Source organism: Echinops telfairi, unplaced genomic scaffold (genome assembly GCF_000313985.2).
Source record: "Echinops telfairi isolate 266 unplaced genomic scaffold, ASM31398v2 ScPeMD7_18;HRSCAF=68, whole genome shotgun sequence".
NCBI lineage: Eukaryota > Metazoa > Chordata > Mammalia > Afrosoricida > Tenrecidae > Echinops > Echinops telfairi.
The window spans coordinates 4,504,451-4,522,344 of record NW_022103915.1 but is presented as its reverse complement, the minus strand read 5'-3'; the positions used below and the strand labels follow the sequence as shown (position 1 = coordinate 4,522,344).

The following is a 17,894-nucleotide window of genomic DNA, read 5'->3' as shown; positions in this document are numbered from 1 at the left end:
GCGCATGCGTGCGGAGGGCGGCGGCGGCCCCACGTGGAGGGCCTGGCTGGGAGCGGAGCCGGTTCGGACCCTGGTGGGATGCTAAGGCTCACCACGCGGTGGAGCTGGGGGCAGGTGCTTTATTTGTTGCAGTTCTGCCGCAAAGCCATGCTGTGGGACGGCGTCCAACTGCCCCACAGCCCCCAAGGCTGCAGTCTTTATGGGAGCAGACCTCTCTCTTCCGGGGAGAGCCTTGGTGAGGTCAGACCTCTCACCTTGGCGCCAGCAGAGCCTGCCCTGTCACCCACCGAGAGCATCCCAAGCCTTTCCTGCCAAGTCAGTTTCTCACTCCTATGGACCCTCCAGGGGCAAAGTGAAACTGCCCCTTGGGGCTTCCAACCCCGCAAATCAGTACAGCAGCAGCCAGTCAGCCTCATCTTTCTGCAGAGCGCCCATCCAAGGCGCCAGCAGGTCGCCCTGGGCTTTCCATGGACCCTCCAGGGGCAAAGTGAAACTGCCCCTTGGGGCTTCCAACCCCGCAAATCAGTACAGCAGCAGCCAGTCAGCCTCATCTTTCTGCAGAGCGCCCATCCAAGGCGCCAGCAGGTCGCCCTGGGCTTTCCGCGCTGACTTTTCTTCCCCTTGTTTGGTGCACCTGAGGCCGACCCCTGTCCCACTCAACCAGGAGGTCTGGTGAGTGCAGCTTTCCCCACCCCTCGAAGCTCCCTTGTGAGGAGGTCCCCTTAGGAACAGTGCTAAGGCAGGAACAAAGCCTGGTGGTGCAGGGTTACAAGCCCTTCGCAGCTAACCCAGAAGCCAGTGGGCGGTCGGAACCCACCAGCTGCTCCTTGGAGAAAGATGGACGGCCTTGGAAACCCACTGGGGCAGTTCTGCTCAGCCCTACAGCCTGGCTGGGAGTCTGCATCGACCCACCCAGGCAGCAGATTGGGGTTTGGTCCCCAATGATTGCCCCCTGGGCACAGTGGCCATGGGGTTTTAATCAGCAGATCGCCAGCCCTTCCTTCCCAGTCCTTAGAGTAGAAGTGCTGGGAAAACCTGTTCGGCAACCTAGCAACCTACCAGGCTCCTCGCACAAGCTCCGGCAGTGGTGGCTACATATGATGCGCATTGGCCAGGATTTGAACCCAGGTCTCCCATGCAGAAAGCAAGGATTACATCATTGAACCTCTAGTGTCCCCAACCGGGGTGAGGGGCCAGGGGTGCTTTTGTCCAGCCCCTGCATCCCACTTTAGGCTGAACCCCCAGCTGGACAGGCCTGACTGGGTGTCCAGCAAGCACCCCTACCCACAGCCTCCATCTGTGGTGTCAGGGGGTTAAAGACGAGGGATGGAGCAACAGACAAACAGACTCCCTTCCCTCTTGCCTCCTGGGGCAAGGAAGCAGCAGTGGGGCAGGGGCTTCCTCTCCCCGGGCACCCTCCTTGCCGGAAGTGTGTGGTGTGTTCAGGCTGTGGCTGTCCTCTGGGATTCCTGCATTTCCTGACTGTACACTGAAAGAAAGGTGGACAGGCCTGTGGCTTTTAGGGCAGCGAAGTCCATCTGAGCCAGAACCCAGCCGACAGCCCTCCTTCCTCCTCATCCACCTCACGAGGTTTCTGTCTTGGATGGGGTTGTCACAGTTCGACCACTTCACTCTTTGTGGGTGGGACACTCTGGGGGACAGGGGTCCCCACAAAGGTGTGTGTGTGTGGGGTAGGACGGGAGTGGGGGAACCAGAGTGAACCACCAGCCTCCCCCTCAAGTGGTGGTTGGCCATCGCCCTAATAAGAGACCCCAGGCCCATCAGCCTCACATCCCACGCCTCCTGGCAACCACTAAGAAGCGTATATTTAAACCCAACCCAGCCCCTCTCAGACCCAAACTCACTGCTACCGATCGATGCCGACTCAGATCGAGCCCGGAGGACAGGGTAGAACTGCCCCCATAGGCTTTGGAGACTAAGTCTTCATGGGAGCAGAGAGCCTCATTTTTCTCCTGTGGAGCGGCTGTTGGTTTTGAAACGCTGACCAACTCACTACGTCACCAGGGCTCCCCAGTCTTCTGGGCTATAGGGCCCCTCTCTGAGGTTTCCCAGACTGTCTGGGACGGGCTCTGGGCAGGTCAGGGAAAGGGACCACGCCGATGGGTCTTTGGGGCTGGCTTCTTTCTCATTGGCTCTTACGATGGCAGTAGAAGAGGGTGCCTGGGCCCCTGCCTTTGGGCAGAACTTAGGGTCCCAGCTGCTTCAAGGGAGGGGGGCTGGGCAGCTGGGGCCAGAGGCCATTCCTTCTACTGGCTGCCCTCACTTCTCTGCTGGCCCTGGGCTGATGGGCTCCCGGGAGGCCTGCGTTCATCACGTGGCCTTGTGGAAGCCCTCTGCCCCTACCCCACCCCGCCAGAGTCTGGGGGCAGGTGCTGAGCTGCAGAGCCTTGTGTTGTGGGTGGTTTGTCTGGACACATTCTGGGTCTTTCCAGAAGGATTATCTCCCTCTCCCGCTTGCCCAAGAAGCCCCCATGAAGCTCCCTCTATCTTTGGGAAAATTGCTCTGGGGCTTGACAGGGGCTCCTGGGCGGGGCTCAGTCAGGGTCCACGGCAGAGGCTGGGTGGTGTGGTCACACCAGGGCTCTGAGCTCAAGCCTGGTTTTGACGGTCTGTGGGCTCTCCTGGCACCTGGCAGGACTGAGCCCTCGGATCTCTGCCTTGTCCAGGCCCAGCCGCACAGCGGTGTGGGAAACTTCAGGGGCTCCCTGGGGGGTGGGGCTCGTGGGCGTTGCTGAGTAAGTGACAGGGTAGTCTGGACCGACCAGGCTCGCTGGACAGGGCTGCACACAGGCCAGTGCTGGGGGATTCCTGGTGGCAAGGGCAGGCTTGCTGGGGCCTGCATGACACTGGGGCTTGGTCTTCTGCTTGGCACCTGAGGCTGAGACTATTCATGGGTCCTGGGCCCCACTGGACTGCAGGGCAGCAGGCCACTCGGCCCTCCACGCCTCCCGCCACCTTCTGCTTTCTTTCTGTTCCGCCTGACGCGTCCCTGCTCAGCTGCAGATCCAGGGAAGGAATTCGGGCTTCTTCACATGTGGTTTCAAGGGTGTCAGGGGGAAGTTTTGCCCTGGTGGTCTCCTCACCACGTAAGATAAGTGCCCAAATCAAGTGCAGACCTTTCTGGGAAGCCTGGGGAGCTGGGGTGGTGGTGGCAGGGGTGGGGGGCCAGGCAGAGGCAAGGTGGCCCCGGGGCTCCCGGGTGCACGTGTGTGTCACCAGCCAGCAGAGGCACCCTGAGCCCCACCTAGATGCTCCGAGGGGTACTTACTGTGCACTGCTGGGGCTTTGGGGGGGGGGGGGCATCGCTGGGACGGTGCGGTGGTCTTGGTGCTTGGGTCACAGAGGACTGTGAGCGCTCTAGCTTCAGCAGTGGCCAGCTGCCCAGCTAACGGAGGTTTGGCCTCTGGACCAATGACTGTCCGGTGGGGCCAGCAGTGGTAGCTCCCTTCTCTGAGAATAAGAGGGTCACCCCGTCTTCTGAGGTCCCAACCCTCACTGGGGGCTGTTCTAGAGCCTCCCAGAGCCCCTGCGTGGGGGGCCCTACCTGGGAGATGGGGGCCCCCGACAGGGCCTATGTGCCCATGCCTGCTTAGGTCTCTCCTGGGTGGGGGTCCTGGCCCCAAGACAGCCCCCTGGCAGCTGTGGAAGTAGCACCCCACCCTCCACCCTGTCCCTGAGTGAGCCCGGGCCCCGCCCCGCCCCACCCCGTCCAGTCCAGGGCCCGACTGACCAGTCTTTTCTATTGTTTTCTCTCCAGGGCCGTGCAGGCCTGCCCAGCTGCCAGCGATGGCCCCCATCGCTGCGTCCTCCTACCCTCACACATCTGTGATCACACCGCCGCTGCGCGCGCTGGGCGCCCTCCCGCCCTGCCTGGCCCTGCCGTGCTGCGGTGGGCGCCCGCTCTCGGGGGACGGCACTCAGGGTGAGGGTCAGACGGAGGCTCCGGCCCCCTTTGGATGCCAGTGTCAGTTGTCAGGTAACAGACGCCGCCTCGGTGGGGGGTGGGCTCCCGGGATGGCGGGGGGCCGGTACCTGGCTGCCACTCTGCCACGGGCTCCTCCTAGCCGGCCTGGGTCAAGGCCGGGACCCTGGGTGCAGTGCAAGCCCCGGTCAGAAAGGTGCTTTTTGGGGGGGGGGCTCCAGGGAGCATGGCCAAGTCCCTTAGCAGAGCTGTAAATCAGCCCTCCCACCATGATGTGAGCCTCATCCCAGCATAGCTTCCCCAGCCACCCAGCTCCCTCTCTGGGCTGTTTAGCTAACGCTTAATTGGATAACGCTTAACATCTGAGGTTGTCTTCTCCGTGGGGTGGGGGGGACCTCCTCCCCGGCCTCCTGGACTAGAAGGTTCCTGGGCTGTCTGTGAGTGCGCAGCTCTGGAGTTGGCCAAGTGGCCGGGTCTCTGGGGGTGTGTGTGGCCTGTGAACGTAGATGGGGGTGGGGGTGGGTGGGCTCCAAAATCAAAAGGCGCCTTGGAGCGTCTGTCTCAGGAAGGGGTGAAATGTGTCAGGGAGTGTGGGGGGTGGGGGCGTGGACACTGGTTCCAGGTGCCTCCTGGGGTGCAGCCTGGCTCTGGGTGGGCCCCCTGCCTGCCCATTCAACCGAAGGGTAGACAGAGACTGTCGCTGTCACTGCTCGTGGCTGCCTGCCCCTCCCACCTCCAAAACCCACACCAAGAAGACTGCTGGGATTGAGTGGGGGGCCGGGGACGCTGCCATGGAGGGCTGTGCCCGGGCCCCCGCAGTGTTGCCTCCTCAGGGTGCTGACGCCCACGCATGAGTGGGTGGTGCTAGCGGGGTGAGAGAAGCAGAGCCCAATAGGCGGGGCGGCGTCACTGGCTCTGGGCAGCTCCCCTGGACACCATCTAGAAAAGGACACTACTTGGTCAGATTTCTGCTCCTCACTTCGGCCCCTTCCGCTAGTGGAGCTGTCTCAAGGGACTGCCCCTTCAGTGGGCCCTGCTCCAGGGCTGAGGGGCCCCAAGGCCAGTGATGTCATGAGGTCTGGCTGCCAGGGAGGGCAGAGGTTGGATTCTTCTGCCTTGAAAACCCAAAGCACAGACTGAGCTTGCCCTGTAAACTGACCCCACAATGAGCCCCCTGGCCCCGGGCCTAAGGGCCCTGAGGCCCCCCACGAGGCTGGAGAAGCCCCCGTGTGAGGCTGCTCTGGGTGGGTGTCCGGGACGCAGGCCGCTTGGGGTATGTGTGTGTGGGGGCTTCCTGTAATTAGTGCTGCAACCCTGCAGCCACCGGGCCGAGATCAGCCTGCGTGTGTTTGATGGCCTGGGTCAAGTTGTGCAGAGCAGAAACCTGATCTTCTTGGCAGAGGCTGCCTGCCTCTGCTTAACCCCGTGCTGGCATGAGCTCTGCGCAGCCTCCAAGTGGGGGACTGCTCGGCTGCCAGCACCCCTGTTTGCAGGGGTGCTGAGTTCTGGGCCAAGGTGGCAAGGCTGAGCTTTGTCTTTGGGGTGCCTCTACCGACAACCCTCTGCTTCTGCCACACCACTGCTGTCTGAGAGCCAAGCAAACCCTAATCCTCACCCGCTGGGGGAGGAACTGCCCCCAGGCATGCCAGGGCTGGACTCTGTACTGATGCAGCCAGCCACGTCCTCCCGAGGATGGGGCGGCTGGTGGGCTCGAGGTCCAGATCTTCCGGTAAGCCGCCGAGCACTTAATCTCCGTACTACCAGGGCTTCTTGTCCAAGTCCAGGGGGCACGGAGGGGACCATGCCTCTTGGTGTCTTCACACGTGTCCTCTGCCCACTGCTGCTGTTGGAGTGGGCTCCCCCCTCAGGGCCAACTCCCTCTGACCATGCAGAGGGTTCTGGGGTCACCTTGGGTCATCTCGGGTGCCTCTGAGACCTGTCCCCCTGGGTCACCAAGTCTGATGGCTTTCTCCAGAGGTTGTCTTCACTGAGGGTGTGTCCAAGGTGAGCCAGTGGCCACCTCAGGGCCTCTGGCTTATTATTTCGTCTAAGATTCACTTGCTTGCTCTTTGGGCAGTCCCCGAGCCCTGTGGTGTGGTGGTGACCACAAGGTCAGCAGTTTGAAACTACCAGCTGCGCCGTGGGAGAGAGACAGGGCTTTCTCCTCCCATGAGATTGAGAGTCTCGAATTCCCACACAGCAGTTCTGCTCTGTCCTAGAGTGTGGTTGTGAGGTGGAACCGGCTCGATGGCCTGGTGTGGAGTTCCTGGTGTACGCTCCCTTCCTGCTCACCAGCGCCATCATGAGGGCTCTTCCTTCTCTGCGTTCGTTCGTAGTGGTTGGGCTGCTGGCCACGGGGTCAGCGGTTTGAAACCACCAGCCGCTCTGTGGCAGAGAGACGAGGCTTTCTGGTCCCCTAAAGAGTTGCAGTCTCGCAAACCCGCAGGGGCGATTCCACTCTGTCCTATAGGCCCACTTTGAGTGGGAATCCATTCGGTGGGCGGGACTTGGGGTTTTCCTTGGGAACTTCCCTGGGTCTGGGTCTGGGACACCAGCGGTGCTTTTGTCCCAGGGCTGTCCTAGGGGTCCCGCGGTCAGGAGCCGGGCTGCTCACAAAAAGACCGTGGGAGCCTTGGAGCCCACCCGCGTTGTCGTCTGTAAGGCTTTAGGACCCTGGAGAGCGTGTGGGGCAGTTGAGCTCTGTGCTGTGGAGTGGCTCTGAGCTGGAGCTCACTTGGAGCTGGGGAAGGGCTGGCTCACGCCGCTGTGGTGGTGGCTGAGTGCCCTCCACTCAGCTCCGGGGCATGGCGGTCCTCTCAGAATGAAACACCCCCCCAGTCCTGCTCTGTCCTCACGATCCTGCTTAACTGTGAGCCCGTCGACGCGGCCACCGTGCCAGTCCATCTCGTAGAGGGCCTTCCTCTGTTGCCGCCGCCCTGCCAATTTACCAAGCACGATTCCCTTCTCCGGGGCCGGGGCTCTCCTGATGACATGTCCGCCGTACATGCGCCGACGTCTCTCAGCCCTTGCCTCGAGGGAGCATTCTGGGCATGGGTCTTCTTCCGAGACAGCTGTCCTCTCCTGGCCGTCCACAGGGCTTTCAGTCTTCTCCGTGCTGGTCACGTCCCGTGTCCTTTCAGTGGTCTTCACTCTGGCTTGTCCTCAGCTGTGTCAGGCCGGGGGCCATGGCACGCCCTCCCAAAGGAAGCAGTTCTAGCCAGCACAGCGGTGGTGGTCGGTGTGTGTGTGTGTGTGTGTGTGTGTGTGTGTGTGTGTGGTGTTCATTTAAGTGTCTGACTAGTGTGGCCTGAGAATGACAAGCGTGGTAAACATCCAAACGGCCGTTGACAGGAAAATGTTCGTGCCCGGGTGACGTGTGTCCACTCTTGAACCGACCCCTCCGCCAACTTCTGGGGGCTCCTCTGCCCACTACAGAGGAACCCAGAGAGGTCAAGGTCTGGACGCTCACACCCGCTCCTGCTTCCACTCTTCCACCCCAAGCACCTACCGTGTCGGGCGTGTGGGTCTCTGCCCCCCGTGGACCCTGGAGAAAGGAGGGCCAACAGGGAGGAAGTGTTCCAGGTGGGATTCCGCCAGCTCAGAGCACCTGCTTCAACCACAGGGGCTGGCTCCGCTCTGGGCTTCTTGGGGAACCTTCTAGAACACACTGGATTGCAGAGCCAGGTGGGGAGCATGGGAAGGGGTGCCCCGTGGCCAGGTGCAGCTTCAGGGCTGACGTCCCCCTGACCCTGTCGGGGCTGCTGTCAGTGTCGGTGCCGTCCCTCTGCTCCGGGGCAGTCCCTGACGCTCCTCTGCCCTTTGTGTTGCCTGTCACTGGTGCTGGGTTCCGGGCTTAAATGTTTTAGTGCCTGTTTAGTTAGGAGTTGGAATGGAGTGGCAAATTCCCGGTACCCCCTGTCAGGCAGGGAGAAGCAGGCTGCTGGAAAGACCAAACGGGCAGCCGGCGCCTTCTGCTACCCTTCCTTTCCTCATCGGGGGACGCACCAAACCGCCTCTTCCGATGAATACAGAGCGCTCCCCGCCACCCCTTCTGTAACCCCGTTGCTGGAGCACACCAAGACCACAGCCGGCTGTGCGAATTTACAGGAGGAGCTGACTTGGGGGAGGTGCCCACGCAGGTATGGTGGGGTCCACACCCTGGCCGGGCAGCATTCCCAAGCAGTCCCGCCTTGGGGTGCCCACGGAGGGCCATGGCGTCCCCTTGCTTCTTCTTGCTTCTGTTGCAATAATGCTGGGCTTTAGGGAGGAATTCCGTAGCTCGCAGAAAACACCCCATGTGCCCGCTCGCCCACGCCTTGGCGGGATGCACGGACAGGGTAAAGTTCCCAGCCGGGGTTGAACACGACCGTCTTGGTTGTAGGTCAGTTGGCACCTGTGTGTGGCTAGAGTGCTGCGTGGGTTTTAGTGGAACTTTTAGACCGAGACAAACTAGGAAGAAACCAGCCAGTGAGCATCCCAATGGCCTGACCATGGGTCCCGTGGGCCAGCTCAGCTCACAACAGTGAGAGGAGGGAGGACTCCGGAAAGTCAGTGGAAAATGAAATCAAAAGACAACAGGATCTCCCCTCGGGTCTCCCGAAGCCCCCTTGTACTTAGCTAAATGCCAGGTTACCCTGGGGCATCTGTGGTGGCCTGGGGGACAGAGCTTGGTGGGGACCGGGCAGGAGCAGGAGAGGAGTTTGAAGGCCAAGGAGCCTTGGCTCCTTGAAGTCTTGCCCTGCTCTGCAGCCTCCCTGCTTGATAGGTGGTCATCAGGCGGCTCTGTCCTTGGCTATGCATGTGACCCCTGTTCAGCGGTGCCTCCCCGCCCTGTGTCCCTCAGCTCCCATCCTGAGGGCACTCTGTCTCTACACTGGCGCAGCTCCTGGCACAGAGACACTTGATGTTGGTCTGTTTACAAGCCACACGTGATCACCAGCTCTGGCGATGAGTACCCACCACCGGCCACGTCCGGGGTCTGGGGCCTTTGGCGGGAGCTCCCAGGCCGGCTCCCACGCCTGGAAGGGGAAGTGTTTGGGTTTTATAGAGGGAGCCGGAGGCTGTCATTAGCAACCGCTGAACTCGTGGGGCAGTCTTGTAAAGTTAAACTCCATGTGCTTTCCTACGGAACGCACGCTGGCTGCGCTCTTTAACGCGGCTGGGGCTTCCTGGCACGGACTGCAGGGACAGCAAAGATAAAAGAATACCTGCTAGTCAACGGTAGGGTTGGGCGGTGGAATCTGCCGTGCTCCCCGCCTCCCATTAGACTCTGGGGTTCGAGGCCAGTTGGGTTTATAGCGGAGCTGTCCAGTGAGGCTCAGTGGTGGCTAGACACCCTTGCTGTCCATTGGAAGTTTGGTGCAATTAATACAGTCTGTCTGGAAGGCGGCTTCTTTCAGAACACTCCCTGTGGACGGGCGACTGGTCTGTGCTGCGCACCTTTCATATCAGAGTGGGGAGCAGGCTGTGGGCCTCTTGTGGACGGGGCTGGGCGAACCCTGAGATGGCAGGGGTAGGGGAGCCTGGCAGCCTTGCCAGTGGAAGCTGCTCTCTGTCCTGGGCCCTGGGGCAGGCGAGCCTTCCAGGAGACTCTGGAAGTGAGGAGAGAACCAGTGTGGGTGTGTGCGAGTGAGGGTATCTGCAGAACAGGCATCTGTCACCAACCCACACAGCCTGTGCCCATGGCCCCTGGGTCATGGTGTGTGTGTGTGTGTGAACAGGGATGTAGTGTGGAATGAGTCATGAGTCTATGGGGATATATGTGATCACATGCATGTGTGTGAGTGTGCGTGTGTGAGTGCATGCTTATATGTAGTGAGAACATATGGATGTGTGCGTGTATGAGGGGGCTTTAAAAAGATCATTGAGAATGGAATGGAAAGGTAATAAAATCATTCTCCAAACTTTTGGACGCTTGCATGCGCGTGTGTATATGAGTATATGTAATTGTGTGTATGTGTAAGAGTGTGTGTACCTCAGCATGTGTGAGTATGCATATGTGTATAAGCATGTGTGTGTGTCCATGCACGTGAGGAATTGAGTGTGTTTATAAGAGTGTGAGTATATATGTGTGAATGTGCATATAGAGGAGGTTCAAAAAGAGAATTGCGAGAGAATGGAATCTTTCCATAGACTTCCTGAACCCCCGTGTGTGTAAAAGTGTGTGTTTATACACGAGTGTGTGTCTATGTAAGACTGTCTGCACGTGTGTTTGTGTGTATGTAAGAGTATGAAACCTGTGTGTATATGTAAGTGTATGTGACTAAGCATGTGTATATCTGTGCGTGTAAGTGTATGTACATATGTGAATAAGAGCTCACCCACATGTGTCTGTGTGCACGTGTCTCTGTGTGTACAGTTAAGATCATATGTGTGAATGAGCATATATATGTATGTGTGTGCATGTGTCTACTGGAGTGTGTATATGTCAGTGAATGTGTATTCTATGTTACAGTGTGTGTGTTATATTCATGCAATTGTGTGGGTACATGTCTGTCAGTATATTTATATATATGAGATTAAGTTTGTGGATATAGATATTTATAAGTAAGCTGTGTGTGAATATCTATGTAAATAAGCTTGGTGTGTGTGTATGTGAGTTAACTTGTGTGTGCATGTGTCTAAGTGTGAGTGTGGGTAGGCATATGTCTGTGTCAGATAGTATGCATGTGAGTGTGTATATGTATATGTATGCATGTGTCAGTAGGTCTGCATATGTATGTTCAGTGTTTGTGAGTAAGCTTGTGTATGTATGTGAGTGACAGTATGTAAGCGTGTGTGTGGATGCAATTTTGTATGTGCATGTCTGTGTGATTTTGTATATATGTGGGTAAGCCTGTGTGTGTGTGTTCATCTGTGCATGAGTGTGTACATATTAATGTATATAAATGTGAGTCAGCCTGTGCGTGTGCACACGTGCTCATCTGTGCGCATGAGTGTGTGTATGAGTGTGTAGTCAGCCTGGGTGTGTATCTGTGTGTGTGTGCGTGCACGCGTGCTCGTCTGTGTGTGTGTGGACAGTGACATTGGGAGCGCCAGCGCCGGTGCTGTCAGCGCCGTTCTAAACAAGCTGGTCTCAGTGGGCTGGCAGCGGCCCATGCTTTCTGCCTGACAGCGATTCCTAGATGCAGCTTCCTGGGGTCCCCCAGCGACGCCTCCCCACTGCCCTCCAGCAGCACCCTGGGGTCCGAGGTGGGCTGTGTGGCTGTCCTTGGATAAAAGGGGTCGCAGTGCCACCGTCCCCAGTGGGTCCATCCGCGAAGGCAGAGTGAAATCACAGCGTTCAGTGCCAATGGGTCCGAGCTGTGGCCGCGCTCGCTCGGCTCCGCTCGGAGGGAGAGGCATTTGAAAGTGCAGTGTCTTCTCTCTCCCTTCCCTTTTTAATGGCCGTCTTAAAAAGGAGCTGGGCTGTTTAGCGCAGCTGGTGTGCATTACATTATGCGCTCGCAATAAAATAGCATGTGTAATTAATTTTTAATGCGGCGCTAGCTGCACTTTGAAGGAGTCAGTGGATGTGGAGAGCCAGCGCCGGCCACCGGCTGCAGGGACCCGGAGCCAGCGGCCACAGCCCCAGTCCTTCAGGGAAGCCTCATTGGCCGGCCCCCGTGGGCAGGAGCAAGGGACCAGGGGTGGGGTTGTCTTGGGGGGATCTGCAGGCTTGAGTTGTGGAACCGTTTGGGATTGGGGAGGAGGTGCCTTGAGAGACCACCTGATCCAACCCCTCAGCCTGTCGCTGGGGGAACTGAGGCAGGGCATGGGCAGGGGCTGACTTGAACCTAGCTTCCTCAGGACCTACCCATTCCAGGAGGCCCAGAGGGGGAAGCCACCAGCAAGCTGGGCACCCATGCTTAGATCTAGCAGCAGGCGGGGTTTTGACTTTGGGGGGTCCGTCCGTGACCCCAGCCTCTTGACACCTCAGTTTTGCCATCGGCATCCCTGGCCCTGGGGTTGAGGCAGACTGTGGTCCGGCTTGGATGGCTGGCCCTCCTCCCCTCAGGACACTGTGTGGATTTGTGTGTGAGTGTCACTGTGGACGCAGGCCCTGGAAGACCCATGGGCATTGTGGGAAACTCCTGAGCATCCTTTCTCCCTGTGTTCTCCCAGTGGCTGGGAGCTGTGACCCCAGATTAGCCCCATTCCTCCCTCCAGCCCTCAGTTTCCTCACCTCTGAAGTGGGGTACATTTAGTTCTTGTGTGCCACCCCACATGACTGCCATCTTGGTGTGGCTATGCCAGGAAAGCAGAGGGCAGGGGCCGTGGGGCAGCAGGACAGTGGAAATGGAGCCCGAGCCCTTGGAAAGCATGGTGGTACCATGACCGTGGGGGCCCCGTGTCCCCAGTCAGGCTTGGCGGCCCTTCCTGGGAAGTGTTCAGACGTCCAGCTTCCTGCCTGGGAGAGGCCCTGGTGGGCAGAAGAGGGGAAGGAACCTACATCCTGTCTACTGCTCCTTTCTGGACAGAGGGCCTGCGGTGGCCCAGCCGACCCAGGCAGCCCCCTGACCCTCCAGCTCCCCAGGCTGAAGTGCAGACAGCAGAAACGGAGCTGGCTGCTGGAGATTGGGGGAGATTGGGCCAGACTCAGAAATGAAGGTCTGACTCGAGGCTACCTGACGTTCAGGGGCCTCCAGACTCCAGAGCCACTGATGGGCCTAAGGCCCAGGGAATCTCAGGAAGTACCCGCCGGGAGGTCAGACCCTATCAGAGGCCCGCTTCCATTCAGAAAAGCCCTCCCTCAGCGGCCCTGCCTGGCTTACATAGTAGATGGACTTAAGTGTGGACAGGGAGCCTCCCAGGGGGAGTCCCACCCCCACGGCAAGCCCTCCAGCTTCGGCTGGGCCCAGGGGGGGGGTGTCTGAGTTTTAGTAGTGGGGGACACAAGGGACTGACGCCCAGACCAGTAGTTTTGGCATTGAGCACGGGGCCGCACGGAAGGAAGGGTTAGTCCAGTGGCTCTCAAGTTGGGTTTCCGGGTCCAGCGGGACACTGGGAGTTGGCAGCTGGGTCCCGCTCTGCCTCTGTCCCCAGCCCTGTGTCCAGGTCTCTCGAGTGCCCAGGCTGTGGTCAGTGAGGAGGCCGTGCCCACTTGGGAGACTAACAAGTCTCCAAATCCCACAGTCCGTCCCCCTCTCTCCACTCCACGGACACCAGCCTTGTCCTTCCCAATGTCCAAGGGTCTTGTGTTGGTTTAGGATTGGCGGGCGGGGGCTACAACTGACTTCCTAGAGCAGAGGGGGGGCTCGCTCTCATCAGATCACATAGTGCGGACCACGAAGTCCAGTGGCTACCAGTGAGCAGGGCTGGCCAGCCAGGAGGGGCCCCAGGGGGTGGAGGGAGTTCCACCACTGGCATCTGTCTCGAGCATGGCGCCTTGTCGGTCACCCCACTGGACTGCCCTGTGTGGGGCTTCCCCTGGTGCGTGACCACGTGGGGTTGTCACTGCGGGAAGAGGAAGCAGCAGCCAGGATCCCCTCCCCAACCCCCCAATTTGGTCATGGGACCGCCAGGTCATTGGGAACCTGACATCCACTGGTCCCTCCGCCCCTCCCCGGCTATGCCTAGGAGCACTGGTGGCACAGCGGGTTAAGCAAAGGGTTGATCCCTGCAAGACCGGCAGTTCTAACCCACCAGACATTCCGTGGGAGGAAGCTGAGCCTGCCTCTGTGCAGCCGACTGTCTGGGTGCCTTGGGACCCACGGGGCAGTTTCTCTGTCCTGTGGGCTGGGTGGCAGGGACTGGCTGGTTTTGTTTCTATATGGGATCGTACGTCTGTTTCACCCTGTTCCTTTTGTAGTGTACGTCGGTTTCACATGGTATTCCTTTTATATTATATGTCTGTTTTACACATCTTCCTTTCATATTATATGCCGGTTCACACGGCATTCCTTTCATGTTGTATGTTTTACACATATTGCTTTCGTACTGTATGTCTGTCTTACACATATCCTTCCACGTTGTACGTCTGTTTCACATTGTATACCTTTCCTAGTGCACGCCGGTTCACACGGCACTCCTTTCCTAGTGAACGTCTGCTCACACTGTACCTCTGGCTCACACTGCAGACGGGCCTCCACGTCCGCTTCCCAGACTCCTGCTCTCCACTTCCCGCTTCCCTATCAGGGTGTGGTCTTAGCCGCTGCTGGGAGTCCTGCGTGCCACGCAACCCCACCTCCCGCCCACTCATCGTGCCCCCCACACCACTAAAGAACACCCTGTGTGCGGTCCCCAGCGCATCTGGGTGGGCTGCAACTCTGTCACGCACAGCATGGCCATGGGCTGGTTTGGGGACATAGATTGCCAGACCTTTCTTCCTCGTCCCTCCACCTGAAACTCCTGTGACACCTGTCCACCTCACAGGGCCTCCCAAACCCACTGACAGACAGGGCAGGGCGACTGGACCTGTCTCCCACATGGAAGGGGAGAATTCCTCCTCTGAGCCACCATGCCTCCATTGGGTCCCTCTTCCAGGGTTCCCATGTTGGGGGAAAGGGGACCCCAGAGGGGAGATGACTTGCTTGAGATTGCACAGCTGGAGGCCCTTGAGGCTGGGGTTTGAACCCAGGTCTTCCCGAGAGTGTGGGCCTTTTGTGCAGCCCCAGCGGTTCCCTCCTTCTGGGCTCCTGGGCCGGCCCTCTGCCTGGCGGGTGCAGGTGGGCGCACTGGAGGGTGAGTAGGAGCCAGGGCCCAGCCCCAGCCCTGATTTCAGCAGCGGGGATCGAAGGCATGGGCTTCTTTAGGAGGGGAAGCAGAGGCAGGGCCGCCCCGTTGGGCTGGTCATTAGGGCAGCCGAGGCGTTATCTGTGGGCGCAGGAGCGGATTCTTCAAGTTCTGTTGAACCGGCTCCTAGCCGCTGAGCCCTGGGTCATTGTGAACGAGAGCCTCGTTTATCTCCATGCCTTAGGGAGGAGGGTCTGATGGGAGGGCTTCATGGCCAGGGGCACCAGGTCTCTGACACTGGACAGGGCTGGCCCCACATTATGCTGGGAGCACACCCCAGAGCCTGCATTTGAACTCGGCTCTGACCCTCACCCCGGTTGTCATGTAGATGCGTCCCTGTGATGGCGAGGCCCCCAGCTGGCGTTTTCCCTAGTGTGAGAGTTTGTGGACAAAACTCATAAAAAACCAAGCTCCCTGCCCTCAGTGGGTCCCGACTCATAGCCACGCTGTGGGACAGGGTGGCACTGCCCCTGTGGGTTTCCTGTAACTCGGAGTACTGGGAGCCGTGTACAGCACGGTGACTGCTTACAGGAGTAGAAAGCCCAGTCTTCCTCCTGCAGAGCAGCTGGTGGGTTCGATGGACCCTCACCGCCGACCTTGTCGTTAACCTCCCAATGTGTAACCCACCCTGTCACCAGGGCTCCTTAGGTGTGTATCGCCCACCTCCCGCTTCCCTCCAACTGCCGACTCACAGGGACCCGGCAGGACAGGGTAGAGCTGCCCCGGAGAGTTTCTGAGACTGTCTCTTTACAAGAGTAGAAAGCCCCACCTTTCTCCTGTGCGGCGGCTGGTGGTTTCGAACGACTGACCTTGCAGATCACCACCAAACACATAACCACGACCGTCAGGGCTCCGTCTAACCCAGCAGTTCTCAACCTTCCTCATGCCGCCACCCTTTCATACAGTTCCTCATGTGGTGGTGACCCCCAACCATCAAATTATTTTCATTGCTACTTCATAGCTGTCATTTTGCTACTGTGATGAATCGGGCGACCCCTGTGAAAGGGTCCCAAAGGGGCCATGACCCACAGGTTGAGAACCGCTGGCACAAAGCTTCTTCAGTTGGCCTCTCGACCTCCCATGGGGTCCAGTAACTGAATGTGGGGGTCACGATGAGTTTGGCCACAGGTAAAGGGATCTGGAAATCCCACGTGCCACGCTGGCCCGGGTCACCAAGCTCTCTGGTGAGAAAGGGTCACGAATGGAGAAAGTGTAGGAAGCCCAGCACCGCTTTCCGGGCCTTCCCTCCTGCTACATCGGGGTCACTCAACCTGATTGCACCCACCAACCACCCAGTGAGGGTGCCCCTGTGGGGCTGTCTGTGGACTTGTTTGGGGCGGCGGCTTCTCCCTGTTGGGTTGGTCTCCTGGGGCCGCCGCAGCAAAGGGGTGGCCTGGGGCATCAGAAATACAGCCTGGCCTCTCATGGGCTCGCAGGCCGGAGGGGTGCCCAGAGCTGAGCGCTCTCTGAAGGCTGGGAGAGAAAGGCCCGTCTGGTCCTTCCTCGTAGCTCTCTGGGTCCCTGTCCGCAACTATGGCATGTGGCCGACTCCCTCGCTGTCTGTGGCCCTGTGGCCACCTCCTCCTCCGTCTTTCAGAAGGATACCTCTGGTTGGTTTAAGGGCCCCACACCCAGGTGACCTTACCCCCAGCCCCAGCCCAATGGTATCAGCAAAGACCCTTTCTGGAATGGGGTCACCTCCAGCCTCCCTGGTCCCCAGGGACTGGCATACCCACGTCCCTTTCCCAGCCCACGACAGGCCCTCGAAGGGCTGTAGACCCCAGGGCAGGAGCCCCCCTTGTCTCTTCCTTGAGGCTGCCCATGGCCTGGGAGAGGGCCGGCCCGGTGGAGCCCTCACCCGGAGTGCACGGGGTTCAATCTGGAGCTGGTCCCCGCTGAGGTGCCCCCTGCTTTCCTTACTCAAGGCCACGTGTGTCCCAGTGCCCCAACCTTTAGGATTCACGAAGGTCGTGTGGTCACACCTGGTCTCTGCGCCCTGCCCCATGCCAGGTCAGAGCACAGTACTGACAGGAGAGGACCTCATTGAAACACTACCCAATAGCTTGCCCTGGTACCGAGGGAGGGGGCATGGGCAGAGCTGAATAATCCCCAACCCTGAGCAGTTCTGGGGGGCAGAGCAGAACTGTCCTGGGGGCCCATAGGATCTAAGAATAGCGGGGACAGACTTGCCGATAATCCATTTTTTAAAGCGAAAATATAATTATTTTTGTAAACCAGTGCTGAGGAGCCAAGAGTATTTTTAGCCTGTGCCATCCAAGACATGCTGTATCTTTTCAGGAAGAGCAGAGAGGGCCGCTGAGCCAGATGTCACCGTGTCGGGGACTTGGGGGTCAGAGCCCAGTGCTCAGCTCACTTTGGCAAGCGTGTGTGTGTGTGTGTGTGTGTGTGTGTCAGGGATGCGGGTGTGATGTGTGTGTGTGATATTTGTGGGAGTGAGGGTGTGTGTGTGTGATGTGTGTGTGCATGTGTGAGGGATGCGGGTGTGAGGTGTATGTGTGATATTTGTGGGAGTGAGTGTGTGTGTGCGTGTGAGGGTGTGTGTGTGTGGTGTGAGGTGTGTGTGCGCGTGATGTGTGTGTATGTGTGAGGGATGTGGGTGTGATGTGTAGATGTGTGATATTTGTGGGTGTGAGAGTGTGTGTGTGTGTGAGGGTGTGTGTGTGATGTGTGTGTATGTGTGAGGGATGCGGGTGGTGTGTGTGTGTGTATGATGTGTGTATGCATGTGTGAGGGATGTGGGTGTGAGGTGTGGGTGTGTGATATTTGTGTGTGTGTGTGTGGTGTGAGGTGTATGTGTGCATGATGTGTGTGTGCATGTGTGAGGGATGTGGGTGTGAGGTGTGGGTGTGAGGATGTGTGTGTGTGTGGTGTGAGGTGTGTGTGTGCATGATGTGTGTGTGTATGTGAGGGATGCGGGTGTGAGGTGTGTGATATTTGTGTGTGTGTGTGTGGTGTGAGGTGTGTGTGTGCATGATGTGTGTGTGTATGTGTGAGGGATGCGGGTGTGAGGTATGGGTGTGTGATATTTGTGTGTGTGTGTGCATGATGTGTGTGTGTATGTGTGAGGGATGTGGGTGTGAGGTATGGGTGTGTGATATGTGTGTGTGTGTGTGTGGTGTGAGGTGTGTGTGCATGATGTGTGTGTGTATGTGTGAGGGATGCGGGTGTGAGGTATGGGTGTGTGATATTTGTGTGTATGTGTGTGTGGTGTGAGGTG

At 58.7% G+C, this 17,894-nt stretch overlaps 1 protein-coding gene across 1 annotated transcript in view; it reads left to right on the top strand.

Moving 5' to 3' along the window:
- BCL11B (BAF chromatin remodeling complex subunit BCL11B) overlaps nt 1-17,894 on the top strand; it is a 132,609-nt gene that overhangs the window by 38,784 nt on the left and 75,931 nt on the right. Inside the window, exon 5 of the mRNA XM_045288063.1 lies at nt 3,779-3,997. Within this exon, the coding sequence (XP_045143998.1) occupies nt 3,779-3,997 (219 nt within the window). The remainder of the gene's footprint in view (nt 1-3,778; nt 3,998-17,894) is intronic.